The sequence below is a fragment of the Aedes aegypti genome, chromosome 3, assembly GCF_002204515.2.
Source record: "Aedes aegypti strain LVP_AGWG chromosome 3, AaegL5.0 Primary Assembly, whole genome shotgun sequence".
In the NCBI taxonomy this organism is placed as follows: domain Eukaryota; kingdom Metazoa; phylum Arthropoda; class Insecta; order Diptera; family Culicidae; genus Aedes; species Aedes aegypti.
In genome coordinates, this window is record NC_035109.1 from 245,376,161 (window position 1) to 245,393,905 (window position 17,745).

The following is a 17,745-nucleotide window of genomic DNA, read 5'->3' on the forward strand; positions in this document are numbered from 1 at the left end:
ATTTTCAAAATTTTGTTATTTTTTTGACAAAGTAAATACTCTTTGCTGATAAAATAAGAATCTTGAAATTATTCTTAATCATTATGATAATATTTATCACCTCTCTAGAAATAGCTATTTGAAGTTATTTTAAATTTAATGCATCAATTAAACAGTGGAATAGGAATCTATGACATCAGGTCGAAAGACATTTGGTTGAATGATATTTAGTTGAAAGTACGTTTGGTCGAACAGACATTTCGTCGAAAACGTTTTGTTTCACAAGAAAGCTTATGACATTTGGTCGAGCCAACATTTCGTCGAATCTTAAAAGTATGGAAACATGGTTTTGCGCTTAGTCCGATTATCGTCAAGAGTAGCAGTAGCCCAAATGGAAGTAAGCCGAGTATTTCACCCCATTTAATTCTTCTTATCTCAAGCGATTAGCAGAATAAGCACAATTTTCATGTATAGCTATTTTAAGGTGAAGATGAATCGAAGCCAAACCTCAAATTTTCAAGAGCACGGATCTGGAGAACCGAACACCCGTTTGAGCTGAAAACTTAATCGATTGGTCACCACCAGCGAGTGACCAATCGATTTAGTTTTCAACTTAAACGGATGTTTGGTTCTTCAGATCCGTGCTCTTGAAAATTTGAGGTTTGGCTCCGATGCATCTTCACCTTAAGTCAAACTATTTCTCGGTGCTCTAATCGTAACCAGCCAAAGCTTCCACACAAACTCTGTTATTCCCCTCAAGTCATTAACACCGTCAGCAAAGCCATATATTTGCTCAATAACCGAATTGACCATAAGTAGAGTAGCGTATTCTGTTGCCGACACTTAAGATTCGCGAGATTTTTCATAGCGTTTTAGGTACACGGAGAAGAATTTATTCTTGTTTATATTACTATCCTGTTAGATACTTTTACTTTCATAAACATAGTTGATTCGAAGCGCAGTCAACTTACTGCAACATCCAGTTTACCGTTATATTAAATTTGCTTAATTTATTGTGTCAGCTTGCACTTGCACTTATCTCAATTATAATATTAATAATTTCAAAAATCCGAAAACCTTCACATTTTCTGACTTTGTCATACTCACAAATCTACTTACTTTTACCCTGCGAAAAATAGTGTAGGTGATAAAATAACCAGCTCTCACGGAACAAACCCTAGGTTTGCCGATGCTCACTTTGTTATGATTTTTGCAACAGTTTTTTAAGTCGATGAAGCAGCAACGAATCTATTAGGATATGTTGATAAAGCAGAACAAACTGTTGAGTAAATATTGCATAATATGGTATATAAATTTACTTTGAATCAACTAAAATTTAAATATGGTTGAATTTTGACGTTTGTTTTTGGCAACTATGAGGTTTACTTATAACTATTTTTTGTTCTCCGTGTATGATTCCCGCGTTACGTATCAATGTCTGTAAGTTCCATAACGGAAAATAAAATATATCGAGAATTCTCTTCGAACATTTCCATCAGATCAAGATCAGCAGTTCATTACGAAGAACGATAGCATTTTGAGAGAATAATAAATTGAACAATGAACAAATCATTATGTTCACTCGTTGAGTAATGAGATAACTTGTTGAGCACTTATTCAAAGAATGATAAAAATTCGAAAAAAGAACAAATTAACCAAAGCAAACCACCCAAATCCTAGATATTTGCATAATTTCAGAGGCACGTTTACCGCCTATTGTTCAAACCATGCATTCCATTGTGTTAAAATTGCATGAAATGATCTTTCAATAAACTATTTCAAAATTAGCTTTCGACTAAATCTCCGTTCGCCAAAGGTCATTCGACCAAATGTCATCAAACGAAAGGTTTTAAAGATTTTCGTCAAAATGTCCATTCGACCAAACGTCATTCGATCAAATTTTCCAAAGCCATAAAATAGGCCATTTCAATTAGTTTCGTGAATTATCCAAAAAAAAAATTTTTTTTGAACCGTCAAAAACAATAAGTTTGAAAAACAATAAGTATATCACGGTACCTCGACAGACCCTTATTATTGAAAAAAAATCCATCAAACTTAGCTCAGGGCTTGATTCCTGAGATCATTCTGCATCTCTGGGCCAATTAAAAAAGAACGCTAGGAGGAATCTCAAGAAATCTTGATTTGAAGTTTTTGACTTAAAACTTCAATATAATCCTTATTAAAATTTAGCAATAGCATTAAAAAAAACCCTACAAAAACCAGTCTTCTAAGGTCATCTTTCTGCTCCAAGATTTAAACAAGCATGCTTTGAATTCATCTCAATGATCAGAATCCATTTGAATCCTGATTTTTCAATCTCAGCGTGCGTGATTCGTTATCATTGAGCGTATGTAGCCAAACAAACGAATAAATATAAAATGCTCCTCATCTAGAATATGATTGTTTGACGTTCTATAGAGGATTAGGACAAACCTGAGAGAGAGGAGACAGCTGGCTTAGATTGCGAGCTTCCAAAAGTCAAGGGAACCTTTCACCAACTGTCACTGGAAAACCGTACATTCGGAGGGCAGAACATGAAAATCCGTCATAATTCAAGTAACCGTAATTAAAAAAAAAAACCAACAAGTTTTTCGATGATTTCACATTTTAATAAGTTAAATACCTAAATATAGTTGTGTGTTGTCAAACTGCTATTAAATGTTTCATATTAATATCCTTTTTCATAGCGAGTGCTAAGATTGTCACCAAATTTATTTCATCTGACCGTTGTGCACAACCGAAGGATTAAAGAAAAAAGTCAAAGAAGGCAGGAAAACATGCCAACCACTGACAGCTGTCTCCCCTCCTCAGGGACAAACCTTGAGACAAACGGGGTTACCGAAGGGGAAGCGAAGTAGTATGGAAGGCAACATTATGTATGTACGTTGTAAGAAATATCTAAAAATTATATTAAACTACCGCAATTGCGTTAAGTTAGTCCTAATGTCGGTCTACCACTCGTGGTGGTGTGAATAGAGTTGAAGATTTGACTATCACAGCACTATTTTCGCTAAATCAAGACATGCTTATAGGGTAAAAGCACCGGTTTTGGCCAGCCTAAGAGAAAATGTCAATAAAAATTGAATGCGAAGCCGTATTTATACTACAAATATGTCAAATGCAAGCTTTCAATCCATATAATGTACGTAAAATATCAAAACTGACAACCATTTCTTCGCTTTGAAAATCCCGTTGGTCAATATAGGCCAACGGAACCAGTTTCGGCCAGAGATTTAACTTCGGTTCCTAAATTGGCCAATCGCATTGATTTCTCATGAGAGTGGCCAAATTAGGAGTGCCCTGGCTAGATTAGGTGTATGGGAGTTAAAATTATAAGGAAAATTAATTGTTTTTCTTATGTTTTTAATCAAATTGGACGAGTAAATGAATGTAGCTCTATCATGTGAATGTGATCTACTGCTTAGCTTAGCTTAGACTGACTACACATATCACTGGTTGCTATTCCGTGATTGACCAAAGTCAGTGAAGATGCACAAAGAATCAACTAGAAGTTCGGCTGGGATTGGCCATAATCTTCTTCAGTGTGCATAATTCAGTGCCTCTATTTATACATGTATGGTCAATAACGGCGCCGGCCACGTCCTTGCAGTCAGGTGGGATTGAGGGAAGGAATGCTAGTGTGTAACCTTTGCTATTTGGAAACCGTGTTTTCCTCTGCATCTCCACAAAGGTTACTGGGAGGGATGGTTGTTAATGGGGAGGATCGTTGGGTCACAGGATTCACTTTGATAAGCGATTAGACCATGATAAACGATTATTTGTTAACATGCTTAGGAATATAATATATTCAATTGACATGGAAAATTTCCAAATAGGAGTAAATAATGTCGTTACTTGAAGTGACGAACCATTCAAAGTTTGTTGAACAAATAGCTAAAAGCAACATTCCTACAGCTGTTAGGACAAAAGCATGTGTAACAATATTTTACTCAAATTGAAAAAAAAAATCGATTGGCTGGACCATCACATAATATTCTTATGCCGACACTTACAGTGGCGAACCATTCAAAGTGTTTTGAATAAAATTAACGTTTTGTAAGTCTATACTTCTAGCAAAGACAAACAGACCGAACCATTCAAAGCTTTTTTTTTTATAAAAATAAAGGTAAAAGGCAAGGATTTTATATATAAAAATATGAATTAGAGTTTATGCCGACACTTACAGTGACGACCCATTCATAGTTTGTTGAATAATCATATTTATGTCCCACCGTTGTAACGATTAAACGTGCGCTCATACATATTTTATAGAATCAAAAAAAGCATGAATCGAGCTCACCAATTGATCCTTCATCCTTGATTGAGCAGCCACAATTTTCAGCTTTATTTGAAGCATACATACTAACTGAGAAACGCGAATCTTTTTACGCACTTGCGCCACGCGCACTGAAAACAATTCTCGAAAACTTATTCAAATAGTCTCAAGTCAGAAAAGTGAACAAACTTTCTTTATCGATCCTACGTGTTTCGCAGACGAAATTCCACAAGTCCCGCTCTCTCCCAACTAGATTTTTCACTTTTAGAACGTTTAATTTCGGAATTACAAAACGACGAAAGTAAGATTTTCAACTTTCGCAACCCAACCACTACTTTCGCCGCTCCGTTGTATGGAGAGACAAAGTGACTTAACCACGAATCAAAACAAAACACTACTTGAGCCGATTTTACACTGGTAGAAAAACGACGAAAGTAACTGAATGAAACGGCTTATCATTTTGTTATAATTATTTTTGTGGGTAATAATTGAAACTACCTAGTTTTTGAACGCGAGCTGATTGTATGCAAAATTTAAGCGATGTACACGGCGAAAAAATGTTAAAAGGGTGATTTATTTTAAAACAGTTTTAGAAGACATGTTGTGATTCTTCTGAATTAATTTTCTCAAAACCGTATGGAAGTTACTTACGTCGATTTGAAAAAGTAATCGAGAATTGGTCTTGATTTCGTCGCTCGCCCTGCAGGAGCATGCCATGGAATCGGAAGACCACACACTACTAACGCGAATCTCTTTTCGCACTCGCGTTTCGCGGGCCGAAAACGATTGGTCTTCCTATCATGTGAATGTGATCTACTGAACACAAAAGTTTTCATGCTGATTGGCTATGTAAAACGATGGATAGTCCAAAATGGCTACAACTGGCGTATGGCCAAAACCGGTGCTTCTACCCTACTAAACAACAAAAGCGACGCTGAACTTCAGTTTCACTCGGATTGTCAAACCAGTAAGCTTAGTTCAATAGAATGAAATCTAAGAAATAAATTTCAATATATAATTGTTACGTTCGATGACTGTGAAACATTCAATGCTGAACATTATTAATGACCAGCTTTTTTTTTGACTTTCACACTAAGAACCAGCCCACCAAAGTCTGCCGTATTCATTTTGCTTAAAAAAAATTGCTTATTTGTACATCTGGTACAACTCTTGATGTTTAGCTCTAGTTTGCCACCAAGTATTGCCCTCAGCACTTCTCGTAAAATATATCCTCTTCGAGATTCTCAGCCACATCAGGATTATAACTACACAGGAGGCATGATTATCATATGTCACAAGTGCTCGAAGATTAAAAAAGTTTTTAACAACTGCAAACAATTCCATAGTAAGTACTACTTAAGTATCAACATCACTCTATATGCCTGCAACCATTTACTTTGTTTCAATATTTTTGGGATTCATCGTCAATCTGTTTATTGATTTCTAGGTCGCGTTCGACTCAGTAACGAATATTTACCAGTTGCAGGTAATATCGAAGACTTAAAAGTAAGACTTAATGCTGATTAAGCAGGCAAATTGTAAATGAAATGATGATGAAATGAAAATCAAATGAATTGTAAACGAGGAGCCTTTTTTGTTTAAAATTACATGGGATTAATAGAGACGAGTTTCCGTATTTACACTGTTGCTTGATAAAGGCTTATCTGACGTTATAAATACATTATTTCGTTAACAACTTCGCATCCACGCGATTATTTATCGTACAACAAAAGTAGACACGAATGCACCTAGAGATGTGAAGTGTCGTGAAGTGTGAAGTGAATAGTTCATGAAAACATGACCGATTCCCAAGCAGAAGAAAATAACTTCTGAATACCAAACTAAGGTATTCCATACCAGATAATTTCGAATACTTACAACCTGAATGAGGTATGAATGAGCCCTACCTCAAATAATATCTCAAGCATATTATACGAACACCAGACTAATAACTAGATCAGGTATTGTAATACCTCACTAATACTTGATGGATTTTCATATAAAAGTGAAATTTTTCAATAATAGTTCAATACCTCCAGCAGACCTCAATAGCTGTTTAATACCTCAATGATGTATTTGTAATTGTTTTAATGATTTTTTTCAATACCATGATGATACCAAATTGAGGTATTGACATCTGAACAATACCTAAGTTTGATATGATACCAAAATATGGTATGCATAAGTTATTGGGGAGTTATTTGTTCCTGCTCGAGTTCTTAATCCTTTTGCAGCAAATTTTGTATTTTTTAAGCTGTGGGTACAACAAATTAATTAAAAAATAGTTTTAACTTAGTTATTTAATAAAAACTGCCCAAAACATGAGTTTTGAACGGAAAACATGATAGGGAAAGTGTACCAATTATGGCCATAGTGGTTCCCTATTTGGCCATATGTGAAATTTCAACAGGTTTCACATTTTTAATATTTTTCATTGTTTTAACATCAAGGTACACTCTTCATCTTACTCCTAAAACACACAAAACTTTTCAGAATTTGAAAAAAATTCAAGTTATCACGTATGGCGAAATAGGGAACCACTATGGCCATAATTGGTACATCTACCCTATCTTTCAAATTTTTGTCAGTTAGGGCCAATTTCTTCGCCCCCGCATAGGCCCTAAACCTAGTTTAATCATATGGGTAAACGTGGTATACGGCTTAAGCGAAGGTGAAGAAATCGTCCCTTAATACTTAAGCTAAAACTGGGTTTTCTCATTTGTTAAATAATATTAAATACTAGTGGTCCCGTCAAACTTCGTTTAGCCATCAAGTGGGCTGCTAAAAAATCGCATGCAATCTCTCATACAAAACGACAGACCATTCCATTTTTATTAATATAGGAGTTAATCAGAAACACAAAAGTATACAAACTCTAGATCAAGCATCACCGAAAAAAAAAATTTTTTTTGCTAGACCTCTTTCCCTACCCCTTGGAACAAGATCTTATCAATGCCTGTTTGCTATAATTTGTGCAATGCTATCGAGTGTGAGAGATAGATGATAATGTCCAAAATATGACGGGGTCGACAGTCTTATCAAAATAAAATGAACTTGATCATGTCTCTTGCCGTTGCCTAAACATTTTTATTACATTCCCAAGTGCATCCCTAATAAAAAAGAACTGAACATTTATGCGATCGTCCATTTATCATGTAAGGGACTGTTAAATACATTAAATAGCTAGAACCTTGTTGAAGACCGTTATATGAATGAATACAAGTTGCTCAAGAAATTTATTATCATATCAGGAATTTTTAGATTGCTCATTTTTAAAGTCAATCAATCAAAACAAAACCATGTGCACTAAAAACATCAGGGCAAGCAGAAACTTCATCCTGTTTTCTAATGAAGTTGTATTGGGGAAGCTACATCACGTGTACCTTTGCTGAACCCAAATTGGTATGAAACAATTCCCTTTTCTAAATCATACGTTTTCATAAGTCTTCGTAAACATGATAATAATCCAATAGGTTTTTGTGCTAATGAGGGTTTGAAGGTATTAAAAGCTGTAATTGTTCACTAATTCACTTTGAGGTGTGAATGATATGGACAATATTGTCAAATTGTTTAAAATAAGTCCTTTTTGAATATTGTAAAAAAGTAGAATTTTTTAAAATATTTCTGATGGACTATCAATGACTATTGATTTACCATATTGAACCAGTAATTGCAACGCGATGAAACTTTTGAAATATTTTTTCTTCTGTGCACACTGGTGCACCTCGTTACAACTTACAAGCACACATGTGTCCGAGTTTTCCCCGTAATTTATTGCTCATTCCTTGGAAAACTTTCCTGTCACAGTCTTCCCGTGCCATTGTGTCCCGTATTCACGTTCAACAGTTGATAGGTCTTACGGTGACACACTACGCCATGGAAGTTGCCCATTACCCTCGTGACTGTCTCAATTATTCACGAAGAAGAAAACACACTCTGGGGGTGGTTTCCAATCAATAATACCAACTAAATGTTTTTGTTACAGGTTAGAGTATTTGCATACGAGCTGGAGGAAAGGAGTAAATGGTGCTCGTGAAGTGAAAGTGCTTTAGTGTTTTGCATGTTTCTGTTCCACTTTAAGAAGTTTTACCACAATGGCTTACGTAAGAATGTATGAAAATTGTTCGGTGTCCTCGAAAATACTTGTCCACAAAATTGTGACAATGTCTACGCATTGCAGTGTAAAGCACCATTCTCATCATTGAAGATGTGTGATCGATCGTATCTCGTTAAGTGAATCCAACGAACGGCATTTTTATGATTCCTGGCAGCCTATTCGTCGCCACTGTACCAGTTTTTATCACTTCCTTCGCATTCTGCGAAAGTCCCAAAGGTGCCCATCAGTGGTGCAAAATAGTCAGTGTATCTGTCGCTGTTTGAAGAGTGGAGGGTCTCCCGCCGCAATCACGTCCGAAACATGCAACAGGTGCGGGACTTCCTTGATGGAATCACCATCAGAATCCGGAGAAGCCATAACATTCCGCAGTTCTGCTGGAAAAAGAAGGTGAAGGCGAGACGACGCGGTAAGTTGAACGATCCATTTGCATAATTTGTCTGAAGTTCATTTATGATTTTGAAGTAAGTGGGAAAACATTCAAAGCTTTTTCTGTCTCACGTAACAAATAAACCTATGTCTGCCATATCATGAGTTTTATATGATTCTAAAACATAGTTGAAACTTACAATTGTGACGAACTGTTGTGTAATTCATTATTTAATGAAGCCAAACTCAGTTGCTAAAGACTTGAATTCCAAATTTTTTAATTGAAACTTTTGAAGTTCACCACTGTAAACATAATATTCAAACTTTGAAGCCGATTTTTCCAATGCTAACTTCTTGTTAGTGAGACTGATAGGGTAAATGATCCATTAGATGTGAGTGTTCCTATAGTTGTGGTAGTGCCACTGATCTCGTTGAAATAATTACAGAATGGACACTGCCAATCGACGTATTGGCTTGTTAATACACGAAGTATTTAAGACCAACGTTCAAATAGCTGAAAAAGTGAATTGTTACACAAAATAAAACAAAGCATACTCAAGAAAGAGAAAGAAACACTCGTACAACTGTAGTTCAGTTTTTAATAAAAGGTTTAAATTATGTCGTAGCTGGCAACACTGGTCAAGTAGTATCAAAAATACTCAATATACCAAATTTTCTGCACGTTATTATAGATAAATTTCGAGCAAAAATTTGTGCATGCATTTTTTATTACACATTGCGTTCGGCAAAACGAAACACAATCATTTGTGTTGCAGGCAACACTGATAAAATGGTACAGTCAGATCGCCTATTTGACAAATGGTTGGGGGCGTTATAGCAATCCGCGTTATATGAAACTAGAGTGCCCATACCGGGAGTCGGGACATCCCTGGACAAAAATCCCGGGATTTGTGTATTTTCGGGATTTTTCGTTTCCCGGAAAATAAATACCGCGAATACCGGGATTCCCGAGATGATCGTAAAATTTGATGAGAATCACATAAATTAAATGCAAAACAAAGACATTTTTCCTCAATAAAAATTATAATACAGCCATTCCATAAAAAACCGATCTAGTGGGTCACCGAATTCCGTGAAAATGTGCAATTTTCTTTCTTATGAAAGTTATGATTTTTTTAAATAAAAAATCTATTCCGCTGAGACCTACAGTGTGTGCCGATGAAAAATGACCGATTTTTTATTTTCAAAAATATATATCTTAAAAAATAAAAAACTAACATCGCTGAAATTTTGACAGTAAACGTAAAATTTCAAGAGAACTTTCAAGAAAAAATGAGAACAGCAATAGCCCCTTTTGTCCCGAACACGAAAAACGGAAATTATTACCTTTTTTTACGTAAAAAAAAACATTTTTTACACATGTACATCGGTCAAGCGGTTCAAAAGTTAAAATTTTGCATAATCGCCATTTTTTGGTTACCCTATTTTGGAAATGGTCACTGTGGTAGATCTGGATGTGTATAAGCAGGCCATGCTTCTGGTGCAGATTATTACCACTAAAGCTGTCAACGAAGAAGCTTCACATTGGCGACGAGGATGGGATTGTTTCGGGGAACAAATCAGCCTAGCAACACCTTCTACACACTGCTCTTTTTCAGCGTCGCGATCTTTTTCCTTCTTCTTGCCAAGCCGCATAACGCTCTTCTGTTTCTTCTCCTTAGTGGCATAACTTAAAGTTAAACCGTTAGTGTATTAGCAGTCATAGCAATGAACACAATCTGTTGGGCTCAGAGGAATCTGGAATGCTCGCCTTTGAAGGGAACAGCCGAAGCAACAGTTCCGAACTGTTGGGTTTGGTGGAAAGTCTAATGCTCGCCTACAAGGGTGACGGGTACGATCCGTAATATTCGGCAAAAATGTGAACGCTCGCCTCACGTGGAGGCGTTTTAAAAACAAATATAATCAGAACGGTTAGGTCTTGGGAAAATCATCCGAAGCAGCGGATGCAATCGGTTTGGCTCAAAAACAAAAGCATGACAATATAAGTAAATGAGTTGATTCAAAAGTTGAGTAACTTTTTGAAATACTTTGCGATACGTGATGCAAAAGATCTTGAACACAGTTCACCGATGTTGTAAATACCGTCCGACGGTAGGTGAAACATTGTTGCTTCAATTATCTGCTGTATAAATTGCTTCGATCAATACGGAAAAAGCACAACTTGTGTTAAACAAAAGGAGATGTGGTAGATCTGGATGTGTATAAGCAGGCCATGCTTCTGGTGCAGATTATTACCACTAAAGCTGTCAACGAAGAAGCTTCACAGTCACCCTAATAAAAAAAATCCAAAAACACGTGTATCCTTATTTCGGATAAGGAGCAAAATAGCAAATTTTCACGGATTCGGTGACCCACTAGATCGGTTTTTCATGAAGTGGCTGAATGAATTAATAGAATATGTGGTTAGTTATTTTCATGGAAAGATCAAATTATCAAATTATAAGCAATATGTTTTTGATAGTCAAGTTGCAAAGGATATATAGTGTGTTTTTTTTTTTCATTATAAGCAGTTTTTATAACACTAATCTAAAAATATCCACACCTGGGTTACCTTTTAGAATGATCAATTTCAGTAACTTAAATGATCTTAAGACGTTTTTTTTTGTTCTTCAAAGATTTGATGATTGTTCAAGATTTCTAAAATATTTTTAATATATAATAACTAATGTTAACAATACTTTAATTTAATTAAAACATAATTTCGAAAATTAGTAGCTTTGGTTTTCTTCAATTACTTCATAAGAACATATGTAACACTGTTTCCCAACCTTGATATCCACTGAAAAACGGCTATGTTATAATTACTATTTTATTATAACTTTTTTCCTAAAAACATATTATCTCTCTTAATTTAACTGTTAAACCATTTTAGAGGCGTTTGCGAAGGCTCAAGCTGTCCGATTCATTTTCGCGCGCTCGGAGTGTGTTTCCGGTGGCTTCGTTCGTTTGCCCAGTGCTTTGCGAAGGCCAGAGCAGTCCGATTCATTTTCGCGCGCTCGGAGTGTATTTTCGCTGGCTTCGTTCGTTTGCCCAGTGCTTTGCGAAGACCCAAGCAGTCCGATTCATTTTCGCGCGCTCGGAGTGTGTTTTCGGTGGCTTCGTTCGTTTGCCAAGGGCTTTGTAAAGGCCAGAGGAGAGTGCTTGGTCTTTTGATTTGGTTGCGTGTTCCGATGGAACGTGCGACGGAATCAAAACAAATCGTGTTCGGTTCGCGTCATTCGAGTGCGGAAAAAAAATCAACAATAGTGCGTGGTCTTTTGATTCGGTTGCATGTTCCGGTGGGACGCGCAACGGAGTCAAGACCAATCGTGTTCGGTTCGTGTTGATCAAGTGCGAAAAGCTTCGTGTTCAGCCGAGGATGAAGTACTGGTGAGATCGTTTCATGCTTATGGTAATTCATTTTTATCGTTGCTATAAGTAGCTTTTATTTTATTTTCAAACAAGCTATGAATGGTTCGTCACTACAAGTGTCGACTTTTTCGCGTTTCATTTAAACTTAATATACCACTATGTTTTCGTCATTGGTCAAAATAACCTTTGAATAGTTCGACATTATGAATGTCGACGTAAGACATTTTTTTGTTGCAACGTAACTTTTTTTTTTAATTTTCAAACATACTTTGAATGGTTCGTCATTACATGTGTCGACAATACCCTTATTTATGTTACATACACTTTTAAAATACAAAATCCTTTCTGTCTTCGTCATTACTAAAAATAACCTTTGAATAGTTTGATATTATGAATGACGACTTTTTTTTATAATTTCTTTCATTATATTTTTACTGCGATTTTAAGTTTCGTATTTTCTCTCCTAATCCATGGATCGCATCACCGACCGTGATGATTGTGGAGATGCAGAGGTATTCTTGGTCTCTAAAAGCAACGACCATTACACAATAACGTTCCTTACCCTTCCCAACTGACTGTAAGGACTTGGCCGGCGCCGTTATTGATCAATAATATGAGAGCTGATAAAATTGCACTTCGAGAATATGCGAAAAATCCCATCCCTTATTCATTTGGATCGAAGTGCAATTCTTACCGGTTCGGATCAATCACGGAGTAGCAACCATTGACATGTACAGTCAGTCTATGCTATGCTATGCTAATTTAATTGTTAAACCATTGTAAAGTTGAAATTTTCGTTCCATTTCAACGGAAGGAGTGGTTTAATTAGGAAAACAGATAAATCCCGGGATTTTTGGAGACAATCGTCGTTTTTTGTCTCAAATCACGGGACAAGTAAAATGGCCGGGAAATTGATACTCTATATAAGAAAATGGGCTTATAGGATTTCATCAAAATAGGGGTGTTGTTGAATATCTCGTACGTGTTAATAGATAGCACAGTACTGTATTGGGCGAAGTTGCAGTGCTAATTAGTAACTACCTCTAGGAGTTGAGGATCATCTTTTAGTTGAGAATTTTACTAGTAGGAGCGCTTTTTCTGACTTGCAGTATATGAGCCTTTGCGGGATAATGCAAACATTGTAACATATTTTAATGCTGATGTTTCGAAGGGTTGGTATCTTCGGAAGAATTGTTCAGTAGTTCAATTGCTGACATGCGGTGGTTACTAAGATACGGAATTACGTCACCAGGCAGCGCTATTGTGCGCGAAACTATTGATAAGAAAATATCTCAGAATCCTAACCTCTTGAATAGATACACCATCTTATCGGCAAAGTTATTCAGTAGCCCAAAGGACCAACATTGTTTTAGCTAATAGATTAGAGACTTTTCCGCCAGGTGGCGCTAGTAAGCATTAAAATTTTGTTTTGCGGATATCTCAGTAGTATGACCAGTTGGAGAGAAGGTGTCATCGAAAAAGTTGTTCAGCAGCTACTGGGCTATCAATGTTCAAGCCATTTTATTCAAAGTTTTACCACCGGGTGGTGCTAGTGAACACATAATTTTTGTTTTGCAGATATCTCAGAAGCTAACTGAACAGCTTTGTTAAAGGCGCCATATGTCTAAGTAGTAAATTTCTGGAGATATTTGCAAAACTTAAGTTTAATACTTACTAACGCCACCTGGTGGTAAAATCATAAGAAATTTCTTCAAAACACAAGGAATCGTATCGAAAATTGTTTCAAGAGTTCTAACAAAGAAATTGGTAGGAAGTTTATATGAGTACCTTCAAGTCTGCGTCCAAAAAGGCACTTTTGGGGATTCTTCATTTTTTTTAAATATATATGTCATGAATTTCTCAGAAAACTGTTTCAGAGATGCTTACAGAAATATATTAAACAAAACTCATTTTTTCATAATTTACTGAGCAGTTCCACCAGAAGCAAAGTTTAACAAAGGATTCTAGCAGGAATATTCCTGGATTTTTTTCAAAGATTCGATCAAGAACTTCACTAGGAATATCTCCAAGTCTTAGGAAGGGTTTCCCCATGAAATTGCTGCAGGGATTCTTCAAAATAATTTGCCTTATATATGTAGTCTTTGGACACCATTCTTTTTTTTTTCAGGAATACCTCAAAAGGTTTATCATTTTTCAAAAAAGTTTAATTACCTCCAGTAATTGGAATTTGTTTAAAAAAATCATCTTTATTTTGTCGAGTGTTTCTTCCCGGATTATTCTAGGAATTGCTCTAGTTATTACATAAAAAGATCCTATAGCGAATTGCAGAAATTAATTAAAGCAGTTCTTTGGGATTCCATGATGGATATTCCAAGAATTAAATATACCGTAAAACGGGGTAACTTTGATAGTTTTTCAGAAGAAAACTTAAATATTTATGCAAACTGTTTCAAAAATTTATAATTTATATTTTTAAAGCAAGTACCGGTATCCTAGCTATCGATTGCAGTTGATAGATTGCCAAAAGATTTATTCTGAATGGATATAAAATTTTTCATAAAATCGAAAGTCGGTTTTCGGTTTTGGGGTAACTTTGATAATAGAGTATAAATCAAACGAAATAGAACGAATTACGGAACATTTATAGGGCGTTGCATACCTCTAGGCGTTTAACGCTATATAGAAATTTCTGGCTTAGATTACAAAAATGGTCCCAGTTTGTAAAAATGGTTTTCGCTAAGAGATTTCAGACCGAATTTATGTTCTACTACAAATAGGCTGTCAAGGATAAGTGACGAACTCATTATGACTTCATCAGATAATGACCGTAGAACAGATTGATTGTGAGCGTTTCCAAAATGCTAAAATCTCATATTTTTTAATATTTGCATATAAATCCACAATTGTACTTGACTCCAACGAAAATAGCTTTGACATGAGGTGTCATACTGATGCTCTTTACTTTTGCTTAGTTGATGAACATAAAGTTTGTTATTTCGTTTAGTATGTTGTGGGTATCGCAGTTCAAAGTTACTCGCATTATCAAAATTACCCCGTTTTACGGTACGCATTAATTTATCCAATTATTCAAACTGGGATTCTTTCACAGATGCATTGCAATTCAATATTATTTAGCTATGCATACCCTAAGGGCATCATAAAACAGAATTCAAAGGAAATTTCTCAACATGTTGCATTTTAGATTTCGCAAGTTTCTCCAAAGGATATTAAACAATCATTAAGAAAGCTTTGGAGGTCTTCCTGAAAGAATTCATGCAGTATTTGTAGAAGGAAATCTTTTAGAAACACGTAGATGAATTTCCATAGTATTCTTGAGAAACAGGGATTCCAAGAAGAGCTCTTGCAGAATTTGATGTTACTATTTTGAAGGAGTGTCTAAAAAAATCTTTGGAGAAATTCTTATATGAATCTCTGCAGAAATTGTAGTGATCTGAGAGACATCTGAGAGAGATTCCTTATGTAGTGTTTGGTGTTAATTTTAAAAGAATTTATGTAGTAAAAATTAATGAAGTTTTTGAAATTTTTACGAGATATCTCTGAAAAAAAAAACTTTTGATAACATTCATGTTTGAATTTCATAAGGAATCTCAAGAAAAAAAAAAATTCCGAAAAGAGTTTGATGGAAGAGCCCTTGTTAAAATCGCGGAAAATTTATATCAAAATTATTATCAGGAATGAAGTATAAAAAATATCTTGATTAAACCCAAGAAAAAAAATTGAAACAATCACTGAATCAACCTTTAGAACAAATGCTAGTATAATTTCTGAAGGAATTGATGAAGAAATATTTGAAGCCCTCTGTTGAGGCAATACAAATCAGCCAGAGGGTATACTAAACAAAAATCCTGTGAAAATATCTAAAGAAATACCTAGAGATTTTACTGTGGAATTTTCTGTCGGATTTCTTGGAGTAATGCCATTTGGCGAAATTGTGCCGTTTGATCGAAATTACTGATGTTAATGTGGTAGTTGAAGTCTAATAGTCTTTTATGAGTAGCTTATATATCACACAAAAACTGAAAAAAAAAATACAAAAAGCCCTTTTTACCTTGACATTGAATAGGCAAACTGAAATGATCTTTGCGAAAAAATTGCACGTCTTTTCGGTGAGAATCGAACTCACGACTCCCAATCCACTAATAGGACGTTTTACAAAGTACGCCACACATGTACACAAAGGCCAACGAAGCTTTCAACTCAATCACGTGGACCTCTTTCACAAAGCGCACTTATTTCGAAATAATTATTTAAATACTCATCCAAACATAATTCTTACTATTGTATATACAATGCCTAGGCACTTGTCAAGTATTGTGCATGAGCATGAGCATAGATGACCGTACAATCGTAGTTGCTACTCCGTGATTGACAAAATTGCGCAAAGAACCAACAGACAGAGCTTGGGAGTAGCTTACCATCTTCAGTGTAAAATTTATAAAATTCGCAACTTTACACAGCCAATAACGACGCCGGCCAAGTCCTCACGGTCATCGGGGAAGGCAAGGTATGTTAGTGTGACATTCATTGTTACTAAAGACCGAGTGTACCTCTGCATCTTCATCATTGTCACGGGCAAGAGTTTTTGTTAGTGGGTAGGATACAGAAGCTACAAAATCTAGATTCGCCTTGGTAAGTGATGCGAATAATGTAATCTCAATTGAAAAAGTCAATTATCGACATAGACGAAGACTCAATATAAAATATGTCGATAGGTGACGAACCATTCAAAGATTTTGTAAATACAAAAATCGACATGTGTGTTGTGTTTTCACATTAAGGTCGTTAGGCATAGAAAGGAATGTTTGTGATATCCATTATTATAAGAACTCTGTCTCTAATTTCTAATCTTCATGGATATCACAGAAAAAGGCTTCTTTCAGTTTCACAGGTATAGGGTTCTTTCAGTTCGACACTTGTAGTGACGAACTAATCAATGTCTTTGATAAATATATAAACGTAACATTGAAACCGCTGTCACAAAAGTGATCTGTGTTCACTTATATAACTCATTTAACATAGAAGCATGAAACGAGCTCCCCTATTGCCAACTCACTCCGGCGGTGAAAACTCGAAACCACTTGCTTAGGCTTCCAAAGCGCACTTTCTAGGTAGTCGTCAAATAATGTATGGAAATTCAGTAGAAGGCAAAGTAAGTAAACTGCAAGCTCAAATAAATCAATCACATGGATGCTACCCCAAATACATCGAATCCTGAGTCAAATGTAAACTAAAGCAGATAGTCCCTGACGACTCAAGCCAGTAAATTTTCGACTAAAAGCAATTAGCTAAATAAATACCCAAGTATTTACGAAATTGACTTGAGGACCCTTAATAAAGCCTGTCCACGTTAAATTTCGGACACCCAAATAATGGCAGCAAAAAAAAGTTACTCATAATTCAACAAAAACAATTGTTTATTTTAGAATAAAAGAGTTATATCTGCAAAATAAACAGTTGACAAGGATGTTAATCCTTCTTTCTGTAAAATTCTCGAACTTTCTGTGGTACACCCGCCATCCGTGTCCGAAATTTATCGTGGACAGACTTTACATTGAACCAAAGTTCGTTATCCCGAAGAGCTCTAAATGTGACGAATCCTTGAACTATAATTGTATAATGGTACTAAGAGAAAAGTTCAGCTTGTATTATTGTC

At 35.6% G+C, this 17,745-nt stretch overlaps 1 protein-coding gene across 11 annotated transcripts in view; it reads left to right on the top strand.

Annotated features, from left to right (window-relative positions):
- Positions 1 to 17,745, top strand: part of LOC5566589 (probable phospholipid-transporting ATPase IA) — a 328,884-nt gene that overhangs the window by 188,698 nt on the left and 122,441 nt on the right. Inside the window, exon 2 of one of the 11 annotated variants that reach the window (XM_021853387.1) lies at positions 8,241 to 8,778. The exons of the other annotated variants lie outside the window; for them this stretch is intronic. Within the exon in view, the coding sequence (XP_021709079.1) occupies positions 8,673 to 8,778 (106 nt within the window). The 5' untranslated portion in view covers positions 8,241 to 8,672. The remainder of the gene's footprint in view (positions 1 to 8,240; positions 8,779 to 17,745) is intronic. 11 annotated transcript variants of the gene reach the window in all.